The following is a 17,448-nucleotide window of genomic DNA, read 5'->3' as shown; positions in this document are numbered from 1 at the left end:
CATCAAAGCAGTAGTCATCAGGTAGAAGTCATAGTGAGCCCAAATGTTACCTTGAACAACCTCCTCAAGCAGCTCAGGTGTGTGTCTACACCTCGGTGTGATGGAGGTTGATTTATGAACCGTGGCCCACCGCCCCCTCTCTAGAGAGGCCCCTCTGCCCACTTTGTCTGTGACTAAGGATTCATCAGCTCTGTAATTAGAGGGGATGCTGGATTCTCTTCCCCACCTCCGAGACTCTCTAATCAGCCATCGATACAATCAGCTTCCCTCGCGCTGTCAGCATCTCTGCAGCCAGGGGACGGACAAGAAGCCACCCGACTACAGTTGTTCCCGTTACAAGCGTGCGCACTCAGTTCCATGCCGTGCAGACAGTGCTGATCATAGACAACTTAGACCCATGCTGGTACAGGTGCAGAGTCAACAAGAGGATTAATCTCCTTGCTGATCAAGGGAGCGCTGTAGGGGAGTGAGCAATGCGATGCACTTTGGTGATGCGAATAGGAGACGCGGGTGGACAAGTGCCACCCTACAGCGGTGTTTCTGCTGGGTCAGTTAAGGGCAATTTTTATAGTGAGAGTAGCATTTAATCACTGTCATGGCTACAAATAATTCAGAATAAGGAACATCGTGAAAGATTGCCCTTTTTCAGGCAGTTTTTATTTTTTGTAATTCTTGGCTCTGAAATATTCCACTGAGAGCAGATATCCCTAAAGTGGTCATCTCGGGCACAAAACTCTGAGGAGCTGCACCAAGTCCAAGTATAAGATATAAAAGGGTTATTTTTGAACTTTGATGGCAGCTTTGCATGATTCAAAATATGGTGCTGGAAATTAGCCTACTATCTCCACTTGATACTCATGCAGGATTCTATAGGGATTACATGGACTGATGAGTATTTTCCCTCCATAACACTGAACACCTTGAGTCATATTTTAACAAGGATAGTCAAAAGCAAAGCTGGTAGTACAGTTGAACTTTGAATAAATGAAGAAATGTAGTTTACTTAATGCTTACTCAGTGGAGCTAGTAATTAACACAATGGGGTTTCTTTAAGAAGTAGTCCTTGATGCTTGACTGTTGGTGTAGTAAAGGTAGGTTAACACCTGCCTTTAAGTAATGGGGTATGTAAACAGTTGTATTTTAGATGGCGATGAGAGTAGGGGCTGTCAAATGTTAAACAGTTGCTAAAACAATGTTGAAAATATAAATGTTTAATTGTAGTGCCCTCAGAACCCTATGGACCAGACCTGCAGATTGTATAGCCCACAGGCCACATTTGGTCCTTTAGTTGTGAGGTCAGAGGTTAGAGTACCCATTAACTTGCTCATTTCAGCCTCCAAAAGTTCTTGTTTTTAATTTGTTTTTTGGGGGGTGGTGTGAAGTTTTGTATGAAATAACAATACAACTTAAGCAATGTTTATTTCCAAGGCAACTGGTATTTTTTACATTTACGTTTGTAGATGAGTGCAAGTGAATGCATCTTCACTGTAAATGCGTTGGAACCAACATTCATAAGATGTTTGCTAGCCCTGAAAGATGTCAACTTAAATTAAGAAAAGAAAGAGTAATGCAGAAGTCGGTGGTGAAGCTGTGTGTTTTGTTTGTGGATAGCTGATTGCTGAGTTTAAGGCTTATAATTTGAATCATCATTACAAGAGCTTGACTGACGCAGAGCCGGAAGGCGCATCTGAACCTCTGCTAGCAAAGCCGCATCATGTTTATAATTGTACCATCTAGTCTTACCAGTAGTAGTTTATAACATTAATACTGAACAGACTTGAGTTAATTGTATCGGTGCGGCCTTCTGCAGTTTCTAATGTGGCCCCCTTTGGGAAAATTAATCGCCCACCGTTGCTGTGCTATTATGCTGCCTTGTGAATTGCTCATTTTATCCCAAAAGATGATCCATAGACATCACGTACAGAGTAAGCGGCTGTGACACCAAGTTGAAAGTCATCCGTAGGATTATCATGATTCAGCAGGGAGACCGTTTGAGAGAGAGATTTCTGACTGTCCACTCAGCTTAGCAAAAGAGTGATTTCACCCATTTAGCGTGTCGTGTTATGTTTTTTGCACACACCCCCGTCCCACAAGCAGAAAACCCATTAACTCAATACCACAGCAGCATAAAAATGGTTTGTTTGTCTCTCTTTTTGAGATGCTGGGTATTTTTAGTTTTCCTCTAGTTATTTCCAGCTTTCTAAGCACGAGACATGTATGTCAGCTAGATGTTTGCTGTAGTTTGGGTGCATTCAGGTCCAGCTGTTACAGAAGGCAGGTCGTGTTGATGCGTCGGGGATCCTGCAGTTAGCTGCTTCAGCCTGACTGTTTCTGTGTAAACTGAGCTTCGTTATAAGCTGCTGTCTTCCTCCCGTGTTATCGTTTTAAGGGGGCTCCAAAGGTGTTGGCTGCCCTCTGTGCTTCAGCTACACAACAGGCAGCTGAATTTTGGGTAATGATGTAGATGGATCCATGTTTAACACCTCTGCTTCCCTATTCCAGTCCTCATCCCTCAACTCCACCCTCCCTCGCTGTGTCTCCTGCCCTCTCTCTGTATAATCTCAGCCTCCCAGATTGTGGCATCATAAGCTCTCTGTGAATGGCAGATGGGAGAGCTAGGTGGGTGTACAGAGGCCGAACGAGGGCAGTGGTGGGTGTTAAATATGGTGAAATCCTTCTTTCTAAATGCACCTTGTCCTCCTTTTTTTTGCTGCTGTGTACATTTCTGAAAGCCGCTGTTTGGAAAATATCTGAAAGGTGACATAATTTACGGATTCGGGAGTCTGCCTGGTCATCACGTGGATGCTTTTGAGCCACACACCTGGCTTTCCGGACTCGCATAGAAGTGTTGAGCTTGCAAAATGCACATATAGCTTTGTTAAAATATATGACACATTTCCCCCTCTGAGCCCTTACATATTACATACACGCTGTGTGCTAATTAATGTCCCAACATTACACTCAGGATCAGTACGTCTCATGTGTCTTACCTGCAACGGTATGAGTGTTTTTGTGATTATGGATTGCATGTTGCAATAAAAAAAAAAGGAGTAGAAGGCATATTTTTATTTCCTAAAGCTTAGGGTCTTCAAAGGGTTAGTGTTGCTATAGAAACCCATTAAAGGAAGCATCCCCCACCCGTGTTTGCTCCACTCGATAGTGAACCCTCGTCCAGAGGCTCATTAGCAGAGTAGTCAGATACTTCAGTAGAATTAGCAATGCCTCAATGGGAAAGTCCTGCATTTGTTAACATCTAAAGCTTCTCCTCTTCTTCTTCATGCGTATCAGCTTCTCATGTTTTTGGCTGAAAGTTGTTCTGTTACCAGTGTTTAGGCACGCAATACTACTTGACTGGTTGGTCATTGTGCAAAACTGAGACGTCACCACTGCTGGATGAACATTGATAATTGTGCTTCAGGCTGCACTGGATTAGCTGCTTTCTTCTCATGAAGAATGTACCTCTCAGATTAGAGAGGTGGCGAGGGGTTTTTTTGTTTTTATTTTATTTTTTTCCTCTTTCCAGCCAGTTTCTATTAACCCTCCTTCACTTCCTGGCCTTTTTTGAAGCTTTAAATGAAATTAAATCCAGTGAGTTTTAAGTATTGTAAATTTAAAATTAGAAAAGGGAAACGCTGAGATTTTATCAGCACTCGTTATTGACAGACAGAGTTGAGGTGTCTGATGCAAATATGGAGCTTGGGGCATAGCCACATTTAGATTTATTTATTTTTTAAAATAAGAGAATTATACTTTTTGTGTTTCATGCCGCTCTGTCGGTTGCTGGGAATGTTTTGATGTGTGAATAATGTAGTGGATTAAAAAGGCCTATATTTACCTCAGATACCTAAATATTTACGTCATGCAGTATGATGTAATATGAACTACAGAAGAAATTCATATTGGGAAACCTTAAAAGAACTTCAGTGCTTTATTTTACTGTATTTGGTTGGTAGGTAGGTTGTTTTGTGTGCGTGTGCGCGTGCGTGTGTCCTAGTTAAAATGACCTTTGGCATGAATCCACATAGGGTGTTCTGACATTGTGTTGTAACCGTTAAGTTAGTTCAGGACTCGTGCCATGTCTATGTTTGACAGTGGTTGTAATGCCCTTACCCTTAACCTCTGCAGTGATAACAGGTCGATGCTCCCCTGATGGCTCTTAATCTCTACAAGACAAAATCAGTAGTCTGTCGAGGGGGGGTTATGGTCACTTTAACAAGGTGAAACTTTGCTCTTGCCACGTGGATACAAAAGATCAAAGTTGAGACAAAAACATGACAGTGTTTGTTGGTAACTGTTGAACATGCCTGGATTAAGGAAATAAAAATTTGGCCCTCAAGTTGATGTTTGTGTTTGTACAGTTTCAGCTGCTATAGGGAAATCATGCTGCTCCTGAGGCTTGATACTGAAGACGTGGTGTGTCTTTGTATACTGAATCGGAAAACAGCTTTACAAAATAAGTGGTCAGTCGTGGCAGATTGCTGCCTCTCTCTGAGCCTGGCTCTGCCAGAGGTTTCTTCCTGTTAAGAGAGAGTTTTTCCTTCCTACTGTGGCCAAGTGTTCGTTCATAGGAGGTCGTCTGATTGTTGTATTATTGTAGGGTCTTTACCTTACAATTTAAAGCACCTCGAGGCGACTGTCGTTATGATTTGGTGCTATATGAATAAAGCTGAACTGAATTAAACTGAGTTAAAAGTACTGTGAATTAGTTTTATGTATGAAGGAAAAAGTACCGTTCCTCCCTCTGTCTGTGGTCTTTTTATATCTGTTTTGGTTGTGCCTCTTGATGCCAGCTTCAAACCATTTCCTCCAGTACAGACAGTCTTGAGACGGAGAGGAAGCAGATTAAAGACTAAATGGAGCAATTAACGTGCACACTCCTACCATCCCTCAGTTTCTCTCTGATTGCAGATAAGGGCTTCTTGGTGTTTCACAAGCAGCGACCCTTAAGATTCACGGAGAGCATGCGTGTGGTTTGCTTTGGGATCGGCATCGACCTCGAGGAAATCACATGACCGCTGTTGTGGTGTGTTGTTGTAGCATAGTAGAAATAAAGCACTTGAATTGTTGTTTCATCTCGTGCAGTCTACCCTCACTCTTCAGGAAGATTGATAGTTTGAAATCAGAGGCGGCGGGTTTATTGCATGCTGTTGAAAATATTTATCTATATGAGAAAGATACAGGAAGAGGAACACGAGACTTTTTTTTTCTTTTTTCTTTTTTGTCCCTGAGCTACACTGGCCAGTAATCTTAATATTCACCTTCTGCAACACTGGGCCCAAGAGCAGATTTCCCAGGCATAGTCTTTATTTCCAGAGATTTCACAGCCGGAGATTTAGGACCTTATAGAGTCCCCAAACAATGACTGGCTTCGCTCCAAAGAGTCTTGTCGAGTGGACAGGCTTTTACAGCCACAGTCCAAATTTAATTAGCTTCCTACGCCGGTTCAGAGTGGAAACAGTATCTCAAGAATAAGAGCTGTACAGAAGCTAAATGACTCAATCAAGACAGTAAATATGAAGGCCTTAAAGCTTCTTATTTACTCTTGTTTATTACCCTGATTTGTTTTCCTGGCGAATAAACACGTGCACCTCAATCCAAGAAAATTATGCTATTAAAATTGGTCATTTATTCACCGAAGTCCTGAAAATGACTGCAGTAGTTTGTACATCACATGTCAGTGAGGATCTATGTCCTCTGCTGCCCGTAGCGCAGGTCAGCGCGCTGTAAAAGCCTGACGTTGAAGGTTATTGACAGGAGAAACTGCTGCTCTCCCCCAGCTGTCTGTCCGTTCGCCAGAGTGTCAGGTTAACAAGCGAGCCGGTGCCAAGTGGGTTAGGGTGGAAATGAGAGCGCAGCCGTGGCACCGCGCCAACACATCACCGCCGGTTCTTTGCTTCCGCCGCCACCGTTGTTGTACGCTGTAACACGTGGTGCTGAAACTGTGCACACAGCAGATACAAACACCACCATACTCTGTTTCTCTCTCAGCACAACATTGGCACAGCAGAGCAGCGTTTCATTTTTCACACCACTGTAAACACAGCGGAGCATTGTTAGAGAGCGCTCGGCTCGTCCTCCAGCAGCCGCTGTAATGATGCGACCCGCAGGTGCCGCAATGCACTGATTGATCTGTCTGTTTCTTTCCTGTGAGTGAGACCATGATGATGATGATGATGATGATGTCCACAACTTTAAAACATCAGCAGCCAGCAGAGTCGTGGCCCTCCTCGCTAACCTGAAAAATATCTTCTTACCTAAAATTTAAACCCTTAACTTTTAGAGATTTGTATTTTTCAGTGTCACACGCTGTTATATTATAGCCCCAAAAGCTGTCTGTGTAAGGGGATTCTTGCTAATTTACCAGCTATTAAAAATGAAAAAAAAAGGAAGTGTTTGGAGTGATATCCTTATACATACATCTAGCAGAGCTTTGTTTGTGTGTAGTGACACCAGAAAGAAATTTTAAGAGATTTAAAGTGAAGGCAGCCAATAATTATGTCATAGTAAGTGGTACAGCTGCAATAGGACATATAATCCTTTATATTTTTCTTAAATACTGTGTAAAGATGGATTTAGAGTATAGACAAATGCTGCATACTGTGCATGGATAGTTTAGAGGTTTTTAAATGTTCACTTTTAGAGGAAATTTTCTGAAAGACCTATTAAGTTGTTTCCAGTATTTCCCCACACTTAAAGTGAGCGGGGTACCCAGGTCTATTTTGACCTCATTTCACCTTTTTAAAAAATATTAATATTAATATTATTATTAATATTAGTTTTGTATCTGTCAGGGAGAATAATGTTGTCAGATCAGGTTACTAGTAGCAAATCCCCCATTTTCTGAAGTCCTGCTTTGAAGCCTCAGGTTAGGCATTTCTACTGTTGCTGCCTTTTTATTGCAAAAAACTAAATATGATGAGAAACATTGATGGACAGCTTGTTAGCCAATGAGCATTCAGTTTCATACCACAGACAATCTTCTTTTTTGAAACAAGATTGACTTGTTTTGTTTGTTTTTTACTTTTACTCAGTATGACCCAAATTGAGTGATGAATTCATTAGGAAAGTATTTATAGGTGTCAAGACAGAAAGCAGTGTTCTTATAGACTTCCATAGAAGTCTTTTTTTTTTTTTCAACCACAGCTGTTGCCATCTGGTGGCCTTGAGAAAGAACACAGATTTGATGCACTTCCACAAGGGCTTAATTTCTCCAATGTGAAAGTCCATGTAACCATCTAGCTTTGATACATTCTATCTCGAGTTTCTCCACCATCAGGCTGATCGGGTAGTTTCTGTGTAATTCATCTGCCCCTCCAGCAAGTCAAGACCTTCTTGGTTTGAGGTGATGGTGCTACCCACTGTGCCACTGTACTGTTGGAGAAAGAAAAAGCCACTTAATCTGAAAGATAAACGATCATGATGGTTACTTAGAGTTGTAATTAGAAATTATTCTTGCAGCTGGTGTAAGATGCAAATGAAGTGTCAGTTGGTTTCTGAGCAGGAAATGAAACCAGTGAACATCCCATAAACTGAGTGATTTGGTTTGTCAGTGGTTTATCTGGAGCCACTTCTGCAGATGTGGTTATGGCCATTGTTCGCCAAACAAACCAGGCTGATAAAGCAGAGAAAGCAGCTGATACGGGGAGAGTGTGTTCTACCTAAGCATGCGTGTTGGGTTTTGGTTTTTGTGTATGTTTTTTTTTTTTTTGTTTGTTTGTGGGCCCGAACCAGCAGCACCGCCTTCAACCTCAGCTCGTGCAGCTGCTCTGAACACCAACAAGATCCTGATTTGTGCATGAATATTTCAGCTGCAGGAAACCACTGTGGCAGCCACCTGCTACCCAAGGCCCTAAACGCTTCAACCCTCTTGATAAGTGGCCCGAGTCGGTTTTTGTTTCCCTCTGCCACGGTTACAGCACTATTGGTTTACATTTTGGAGCATGAGAGCTCTTCAAAGGCATCCTATAGTGGAGCAGGTGTGAAAGACTCTCAAGCCTTGCATGGCTTTGCAAATTAATTCATTCATTCGCTTTTATTTAATAATGATTGATGATCATTACTGCAAAAAGGCAGTCAATTATCTGAAGATTTGTGCTTTTAATAGACGCTATTTATGCACCCAAAGTCAAAAATGACCACCCATAAACTAAACTAGAAGCAGTTAGTGGCTTTCGTTGTTATGGTGGTAACTCGCTCGATTTCTGTACTGTTATTAAAAGATAATGATGTTCCTATTGCGTTCAGTCTCTTAGTTTCTCTTTTGTTAGTGCTCAGACAAAGCCTCAGTGCTGTTGGCTACTATGACACATCAGTAACAAGGAGGACACCTGATACCTGCAGACACAGGAGGAGAAGCTTCAATGAACGTCTTGCTTTGGCCTCTAATCACCTGATCAGGTTTCCACAGCAGTTCTGGGCAGGCTGAGCCGTTCAGGGGGCCCAATGTAGCTGTTGGTCAAAAGCAGTTTTATCTTCAGAAGTTCAGCTCTATTAGAGCCTTTAACGGATGAAAGTGGTTGACTTGAGTCAGCTTTAACTTGAATTTTAACAGGCGTTTCTTGCTGGCAGGGACATAAAAGTTGGTCTGCTTAGACAGGATCTTGTTCAGAGCAACCGTGAACTGCTGGATAATGAGCAGAAGTGTCTATAGACATGCACTTGAAGTATATGAACCAGACGAGGGAGCGTGTGTGCAATCACCAGCTCCTGTCCTCCTCGTTTGTGGGGCAAGCAGGCCGAGCCTTTCCCTCATTTGGTCATACTGACGGTTTCAGTTCAAAGATCAAATCTTTACTGCAGCGACTCTCCATCTTTGCATCAGGCCCTTTACACTGAGCCTTTTTAACCCGTTACATGAAAGAAAGAGACAAAAATGCTCTGTGATGATCACTTTTTCAGACTAAAACTTTCAAGTTCGACATTTTAAACTTGGAAGGTTTCATGTAAGTGTTTGCTCTGGTTATTAATTTCATTTAGAGCATCTTCTTATTCATTTTGTTGAGTAAGTCTGCAAGTAAAGATTATTTTATCAATTAAATCCCTTATTTCTTGTTTTGCTTGGTTGATGTTAATAAATTCATCCAAATGAGGGGAACTAATTGATTCTTTTGGCTTGATAACTAATAGATTAAGACATTGTCCAGGCTATTACTTGTCATTTTTCACTGTTTCTTTAATATTAACATTTGTATTCAGGGCCTCATGTGAATACTGATTCATTTAGTTGCACAGGTAATCGTCATGACGATCATGTCTGCAGCAGGCCTTTTAGAAACGTGCCTCTTCTGTTCGGTTACATTTAAACGATGAACCCACAGGTCACATTTTAAATGATCGTTTTAGCGTCATACTCTTTACTTGCTCTTCCTCTCATAAGATGCTTTTCTCCATGGCACGGATGTACTTTTACTGCAAACATTATCCGGTCAGGAATATTGAGCGCAGAGGAAATGCTTTGTCTGAGGGAGGAGACTGTAACCTCTATTTGAAGGTGACCAGGGGCTGGCTGTGTGGGAGTGCAGCCTACTGGAGACCCCTTCTGGTTAGAGACGAGATTTCATCGGCACTTTTTATGTTTAACAGTGACCGTTTTTATCAGCCACCTACGGTTTGTGCAACGTCAGCCACCAAATCAGTCATTCAGTTTGTTCAGACACAGATTTCTCATCCAAAATTGAGTTTGAGCCATCTAGAAGTGATGAATTTATTAACAAAAAATACATTTTTTTTTTTTTTTGTGATGTCTTCTTAAATGGTATTATTTTCTAGTTTTCTTCATCTTCTCGGTTGTCATGTAGAATGTTTTTAGTGTTTAACAGCTGCTTAAACACTTACAGAGAGGTTTTAATTAGTTTTAGTCCAGATCCATTCAACTCTTCTTTAGTACACCTTTATTCTTCAGACACTTTTACTATTATGCCTTCATCAAGTCAGTTTTTGAGGTACAGAAACAGTTACTTTCAGTTTGAGTTCAAAATGCTGTCTAAGCAATATATCGAAGGCTTTGCTGATCTTACAAGACCCACTTTTTGTTTTGCTAACATTCAACTTGGATCCCTCTTTATTGTGAGTGAGTGAGTGAGTGAGTGAGTGAGTGAGGGGGAGGGTGCCAGTGAAAGTCTGAGAACCACTACATGAAGTTTTACAAAGGGAATGCTTGAATATAAATATTCATGACCACTGAAAATGTCTCATAAAGCACAAGTGATTCACAGTGATTTGAGTCATTTCAAGGCGAAAATGTATGAAATATCTACCAGGCCCTGCTCTCCTAATGTGAGAAATTGCTGTTTTCTTTGTTTTACATGATCATAAAATCAGGTTTTCTGACCTTTCTGTCAAAACCTACGAGAAAAATGGTCATGTCATTACCCATCTACAAAGATGTAGATATAGCCCTGATACATCTACTGTCCTCTCCATAGTCAGCTTCTGTAAATTGGCCAATAAGCAGCCAGAGGGACCTCGATGCCTCCACTGGCAAGTTTATTTGCATAGCATTTATCAAAAGAAGCATTATAAAGTGCTTCATACAGACACATTTAAACATAATAAAGGATTAGAATGTCAATTTTGAAATTGGCTATACAAGACTCAAGTGCAACATGAGGAATATAACCATGTAAAACTCAGTTTAAAATAAATAAATAAATGCTTGATCACCTTTTTGTCAATACCTAAGGACCTCAGGCTGAGGCCTGGCGGGTAACAAATGCTGGCACCGTAACTATAAGTCCCTAGCATCTATATGCCAAGTTATAAATGAAGAAACTACCAGATGATTAAAAAGTAACTGCAGTTTGCAGCTTTACTTGTTCCTCTCTGTGGCTGTAGATGAGTTGGAAGCTGAATTTCCAGGATTTAATAGTGTGGCTTCTCTCTGACTTACAAATGTAGCTTCTGTGTTTGTTGAGAGCTGCACTGATCTAACTTTGTCAGTTTGAGGGGAAAAAAGGGATAGAGAGAAAATCTGACTTTCTCCTCCCACTCACTTTTGAGCGAGCTCTGTGAGTTGTCTGTCTGCCGTCGGGGGCTCCCTCAGCACTTCTGTCTCTCTGTGACACTCTGATGAGCCGGCCAGCTAATGAGTCCCCCAAACAACCTGAAGCTACAGCAAACACAGGCTGCTGTAATAGACTCCAGGTTGAAATGGACTGCTGTGCACAGGGTCCACAGCTGACTCCCTGAGATTTTGGACTGCAGCTTGCACGACAGATCAATGCAGACAGTTTTTGCTGAGTGAGACTCCAGAAACCCTTTTCTGTGTTTCATCTCTGTCTCTGCCTGACTGCCCGGCTCTTCTTTTTTTTTTAACCTCAGGATGTACCCGATAAAAGAGGTTCCTGTGGAGGCTGAGGCCCTGACTGACTGGCTATATCAGAGGTTTGTGGAGAAAGAAGAGCTACTGGCCCATTTCTACGACACAGGTATGTTACTGTGGTAAAATCAAACTGAAACACTATGGTACTAGGGATGCACTGGTTCACCTTTATCCAATACCACTGCTTTGACTTCAATTTATCTGCAGTGGTCTCATTTCAGCTAAATATTCTGTCTTTACTGCGCTTTGCTGTGGTTTGAGGCTATGCTGCTTTCTCCTTTACCCTGCTCTAAATGTCAGGGTGTAAAGTGGATGATGCTGATAGTATTGATCAAGAATGGAGAACCTGTGCAGTTGAATGTTAAATACACCTGCCTGAGCACTTCCTATTTGTTCCCTGGGCATGCACAATCCAGAAATAGATGACAAAAAGTCTTCCTAATAACAAAAGCACAGTCTGAGTTAACTGTAGTCAGTCTAACAGTGAATAGTGTACAGCAGCCTAGCTTAACACAATTAAAACAGGCAAAAAGTTGGAGCTAGTTTCAGGCTCTGAAAAGTGAAGCCAATGTTCAGTTGCATTGAACCTGCATTCATTTTAAAGGCCACCAGGGGGCGTGTGATTGCAAAAAGACTTCTTGTCTTGCTAAAATATATGGGATAATGGACCACTATATATACTTTACTAATGAATTTCAGTGTCAGTCACCCTTATTGGGTCATGCTGGATAAAATATTGAGTCCATCTTGTAAAATTTGGTCATTCTTAAAGTCAGAAGCGAGGATTATCCAGCATATATCTAAAATTGATGAGTCGGTAATCAGTGAGGGTGCACTTTAACAGTCAGATCCGCCCGCTTGCACCAAATGTAGTTTGAGAATACCAAAGTGACGAAGCCTAAAAAGATTATTGCAAGTGCTCAGAAAGGGATTTCAGAGGTCTGTGTGTGATGTCACCGTAGCTGTCCATCTTTTATACCAAGGGTGTGAAACATAAGGACCACGGGCCAAAATTGACCTAGCAATGTCTCCGCTTTGGAAAATGTGAAGGAGGGCATAAAGTTTGGGATATTATAAACATATACATTACATAAAACTTCCTGTTTTTTCACTAACTTCTATAGAAATGTCCATTTTATTATGGGTCTACAGTAATAAATTAATCAGTTAATTCACAGAAAATGCTGTAATTTCTTTTTAAATTAACAAAAACTTTGTTTTATAACTACAGGGCAGTCTGGCCAATAAGCTACTAGAACCTTTTCTGCAATTTTGCACTTTTATGTCTTTAAATTTAAGCCCAAACAGTCGTGCTGACACATTTGTCATGAACTACAGCAGCATTTCTATATCTTGTAGAAAAACTGAGACACGCTCTTGCACATAATCTTTAATCTTGTTAAACTAACAAGATAAAAGTGGGCTGTATGTGGCCCACAATGTAAAATGAGTTTGACATTTCTGTTTTATACTGTCTGTGGTGCTAGCTGGGCAAAGTTAGTAGGCTGAGGAGTTTTCTAGGGGCTGCACTGCAACCTGGTCTTTAACCTGCTACCTTCAGATACAAAATCTCTGTGATGTTGGACTCCAGCAATGTAGGCGAGGTACCTGGTGCATTTGGTGGGCATCTTCTTCTGCATAATCTATCCGTGCTACTTCCTCACCAAAAGCACTGACTTTTTCCAGCAGTGTACAAGCAATTCCCTTAAAAAAATATTCCACCCTAATCCCCTCCGAAATTGTCCAACATTTATGTGAAAATGGCTTAACTGTGCAACCTCACACAACTTCAGTTGCTCTAATCCAGACCCCCTAATGAGCCCAGTCTGCCTCACAAGCTCAAAAGGTGCAGTAAGAATCAATATAAGGTACCTTCATCTGTCACTGGAAACATTACCTGACATTGCCACACTGATGGAAAATGCAAACCTGTTACCAGATTCATCTATAAAGTAATGAGGCTGATGAGCTGCTTACTGGAAGAAATTTCAAAATAAATCTTAATGTTTTTACTCTATATTGGGGATGTTTGTCATTAGTCAGCTAGACACTAGATGTTGGGGCAAGTGAATAAGCACAGAGGTCTACAGACCAGTCAGCGATCCCCTGGCAACCATCTGTCGCTAGGGACAACATTTATTTTCCAACTTGGTGGCAAAAACTAACTAGCAGTGTTATGTACAATGCACCGGGTAACATTTAAAATACAGTTTCATTAGTGAAGCATGTTATTGACTCTTTCAAATTCTCTTAAATATACGCAAAGTTTGCTTTCCTAGTGTTTCGTAAGTTGCTTCATTGACTTTTGCCTACAGTTGATTACTCAGTTTTTTTCTTCTTCTTTTATGCTAATTAGTTGACTAGTAAAACTATTAGCAAGCACTTGGCAACCAAATAAGCACAAAAACCAAGAGAAAGCACATGAGAGCATCCTGGTGATGAGTCTGCAATTATTTGTCCCCCAACAGGATCATTCCCTCCTCCAGAAGGACAGAAGGAGGCGCTTTCCCGGCAGATGACCCTCGACCCCGTGTGGCTGTGCCTGATCCAGTCGTTTGCTTTCGCCTCAGGCTACATGTGGTACAGCGTCCTCCAGTACATCTACTGCTGTTTATTCTGAGTGCGCTGATGAGACGGGAGTCTTTATTGGACCACTGGGAAAGCCTCAGGATTGGATGGTGTGTGGCCCAAGTGTCATACAAAACCCCCCTCCCCCCATACGATGGATGAATGTACAATTTGCAGAGGCGAGACTTGACAGGAAAACATATGAAGACAAAGTACACAAACACGCAGATTACACACAAACCCCATACGATATGAAACTGGTTACAGGCATAGTTAACTAACTTTAACACAACCCTAACACCACACACACACACACACACACACACACACACACATACACACACACACACACACACACACACGAGAGAGGCGGCCTAGCAGAAGAATCTCACTTGTCACGACCCACATTTTGATGTTTACACGTCCTCATACATGTAGACACTCACACGTACATGACTTTTTTTTCAAAGGTAACGATATGAGGCTCAGGACTCCTCCAGAAGATGCTCTGGACTGGACTCTTCCCCCCTCCCCCCACTCCCAGGCTTTCGCCGCAGTAGTTTTACAGAGTATAAAGTGTGAATGGATGCGAATGCGTGTGAAGGAATATGTGTGACCAGAAGCATCATGTCTGCCCTTATTCTTCCTTCTGGCGAGAGTCGACGAAGCCCACCGGACATCTCTTTTGGTCCGCTGATAAGTCAGCTGGCTACATTTTGCAGAGCGAGCGGCCGTACGAACGCTGAGGCCGAGCAGCCGGCCGCTCCTCTGGCCATCATTGCACTAAGGATCCATACTGCCCTAACTGCTCCCTGCTCCAGGAAAACCTCCTGAACGGTAGCTGTCAGTGTTTTCTTCTTTTTTTTTCTCCTCCCTTAGCCCGCATATCTTCACAACAACGGCCACTGTATTTGTTGTTGTCTCTTTTTTTCTTTTTTTCTAAAGTGTTTTTTGTTTTTTCTCTCTCTCTCGTCTGGACTCTTTTTCCGTGTCCGTGAGTTTGCTGAGAAACTGGGGGGATCATGTTTACATTGGTGGCTTGACTGAAAACTCTAAAAGGGACGATGGCTATAATGTGGCGCTTGATTAAGGGATTGGATTTTCTTTTTCTTTTTTTCCTCCCTTGGTGAGATGTGATGTAACACTTATTTCAAATGAAACAAAAAGAAAAGTACTGGCAAGATTTTGGATTTGAAAAAAGTAACCCTACTTTCTCTGCTTTCCAAAATAAATACCGATACAGCAGAGGATCGCTTCAGCAAGGCAAGACTGAGAAGGCAGAGACACTGTTCCCCCATTGGACTACGTAGTTTTACAAATATTTAAGCCATATGCTTATTGTTGTCGGGGTGGGGAAAAAGACATGGAAAATAAACATGATTTTTATAGAAAGATACCCTAATGCATTCTACAATAGAAATTTTGGCTTACAGAACTATAGGTGTCATCATTACTGTAAATTTACAGCATAACCTGCCTAAGTGAGTGTGTGGTCGTCTTTATTTCCCCCCCCCCACACCCCCATCCAACCATTGTTGATATATGATTCAAGTTGTATTGCTCTGTGTTGTCAGAGTGTGGCAGCGGTTTCAAATTTTTAGTTTCTTTTTAAATTACTTGAACTGTTCTGTCCTCATGTCCCAGTATGTTTAAATCTTGTATATAACAAAGCTGAGGAAATGTGTGAAATGACTGAAGCCTGTCTCTCTTTTCTCTTTGTTTCTTTTTGGTTTGTGATCATTTCAAAAATTTTTATTTCAAGATATGAATGTTTTTTAAAAAAAATAAGAAGAAAGCAAGGATTTTATCCCCTCCCCCTCTTCACTTATCAGTGTTATCCTGTATTGTTTTGACCGGGAAGTTGACGTGTGATCCGTTTCTGTGAGGTTATAGCTGCTGTAGGTCCACGTGAAAAGCGACACACGGTCCCAGTTTTGTGGGAAAAACTATTAACGCCTTACCAGATGTTCTGGTTGACCACAGTCCTCTGAATAATGCTGTTCCCTCGCTTTAAACGCTCGACAAACGTTGCTGTGAGGAAGGATTTTGGGGTGTCCAGGTAAAACTGGTCCAGTGAGGGAGAAATCACTGATGAGGGGGAAACTCTGCCAGGGCCCCTGCGAAGATGCAGATGTTCTCTCTCGAATGTACTCATGTTGTGGTTTTGCTTAGCCTGCTTTAATATGAAAATGATTGAGGAGCAGTGATTATTATTGTTATAACAAATGCCCAAAAGGTGCATTTCTAGTAGCTGCTGCCCTCCCTCTGTGCCACTGTTGATTTAAATAAAAAATAAAAATAAAAAAATGTGTGAAATGCAAAAAAAAGGGCTACCTGGCTAGTTAGGTAGGTGAAAACATGTAAAATCAGGCTGTAATGGTGTTTCATCCTTTGACCCTTTCAGATTCCCCTCCATTGAGCGTGACTTACACTGAAGCATTTTTTGTCATCTTTTTTTCTTTTTCTTTTTTTCTCTTTTTTCAATTTGTTGACCATGTTTCCAAAGAAGGCAGGGAAATCATGTTTTCCTAGATGTGGTTTTAGGACATAAACACAATAGGGATTTAAACAAATTATACTAGAACTGTCTGTAATTTTCCATTTTGTACTTCTCCTTTAATTCCTAGCTACACAGCCATTTTACAACACAAAGAAACTTGTGCTGGAATAAAACATCATAAAGATCCTAACGGTGTGCTTCTTGTCAATGTATTCTTGCACTCTAAAAAACAATTTGGTTAGAGCCCTTTTTGCTTTTATTCATTGATTCAACAAGGTGCATGACACGGTTTTTGGAGATTTATCATATGTGGCACCCAATGTGGTCTTCTGCTTCAAGCTTTCAAACACTGTGCCTTCAGAGATGCTCTTCTGCATACCTTGGTTGTAAGGAGTGGTTATTTGAGTTACTGTTTTCTTCCTATCAGCTTAAAGCAATTGGGCTCAAACCATTCTCTGTAAACCTTAAAGATGGTTATGTAGGAAAATCCTAGGAGATCAATAGATCGATTTAAAGGAGAAGAAAAAAGTAAAGCTACCAACGACTAAAAATAAATAAATTCAAAACTTGGGGTGGGGTGCATGTTTTAACTGAATGTTAGAAACGCAGATCGAGCCATTTTCTTTTCAGTTGGAAGTTTGTCATTCACACATGCGCTGGAAATGACAAACTAATGTACCCAAAGGAGTCTAAAAAAAGATCCGAGTGGAGACGAATGTGGTGCAGAATTAATCTCCTAAATCGTGCTGTGAAAATCGTCAGTTCCTGCTGATTTTTAATTCTGGTCGTCTAGGAAGGGTTCCTCTCTTCTGCCAGCAAATGTTCCCGTCTTGTTTTCAGTGAGGTAACAAACTATCAGAGGTCCTGGGGTAACCGAAAGCCTGTATTTGCTCAGTACTGTACCCTTTGTTTAACCGTGGCATCAGTGTCTGGCTGTTGAAAGTAACTGGGTTGTGTTACAGAGCTCTGATTTCAGACACTACGATCTTATGTTGGTGAGAGGGCCACAGATGCATCAATCAGATTAACATTGGTATGAAAATCTCATAAGACCCGACAC

The 17,448-nt window shown here is 41.3% G+C and overlaps 1 protein-coding gene across 2 annotated transcripts in view; it reads left to right on the top strand.

The window, feature by feature from the left end:
• Window positions 1-16,578, top strand: part of lpgat1 (lysophosphatidylglycerol acyltransferase 1) — a 57,792-nt gene extending 41,214 nt beyond the window's left edge. Inside the window, exons 7-9 of one of the 2 annotated variants that reach the window (XR_005608427.1) lie at window positions 11,320-11,426; window positions 13,789-13,998; window positions 14,359-16,578. Coding sequence is in view for 1 of the 2 variants with exons in the window: in XM_031744754.2 (XP_031600614.2) it covers window positions 11,320-11,426; window positions 13,789-13,940 (259 nt within the window). In the remaining variant the exon portion in view is untranslated. Of the gene's footprint in view, window positions 1-11,319; window positions 11,427-13,788 lie in introns of both variants that reach the window. The other variant, XM_031744754.2, reaches the window with a different exon arrangement.
• Window positions 16,579-17,448: the final 870 nt, after the last annotated feature.

The sequence above is a fragment of the Oreochromis aureus genome, linkage group 15, assembly GCF_013358895.1.
Source record: "Oreochromis aureus strain Israel breed Guangdong linkage group 15, ZZ_aureus, whole genome shotgun sequence".
Classification (NCBI taxonomy): Eukaryota; Metazoa; Chordata; class Actinopteri; order Cichliformes; family Cichlidae; genus Oreochromis; species Oreochromis aureus.
Note: the sequence above shows the minus strand (reverse complement) of the source record. Positions and strands in the feature narration are given on the sequence as shown.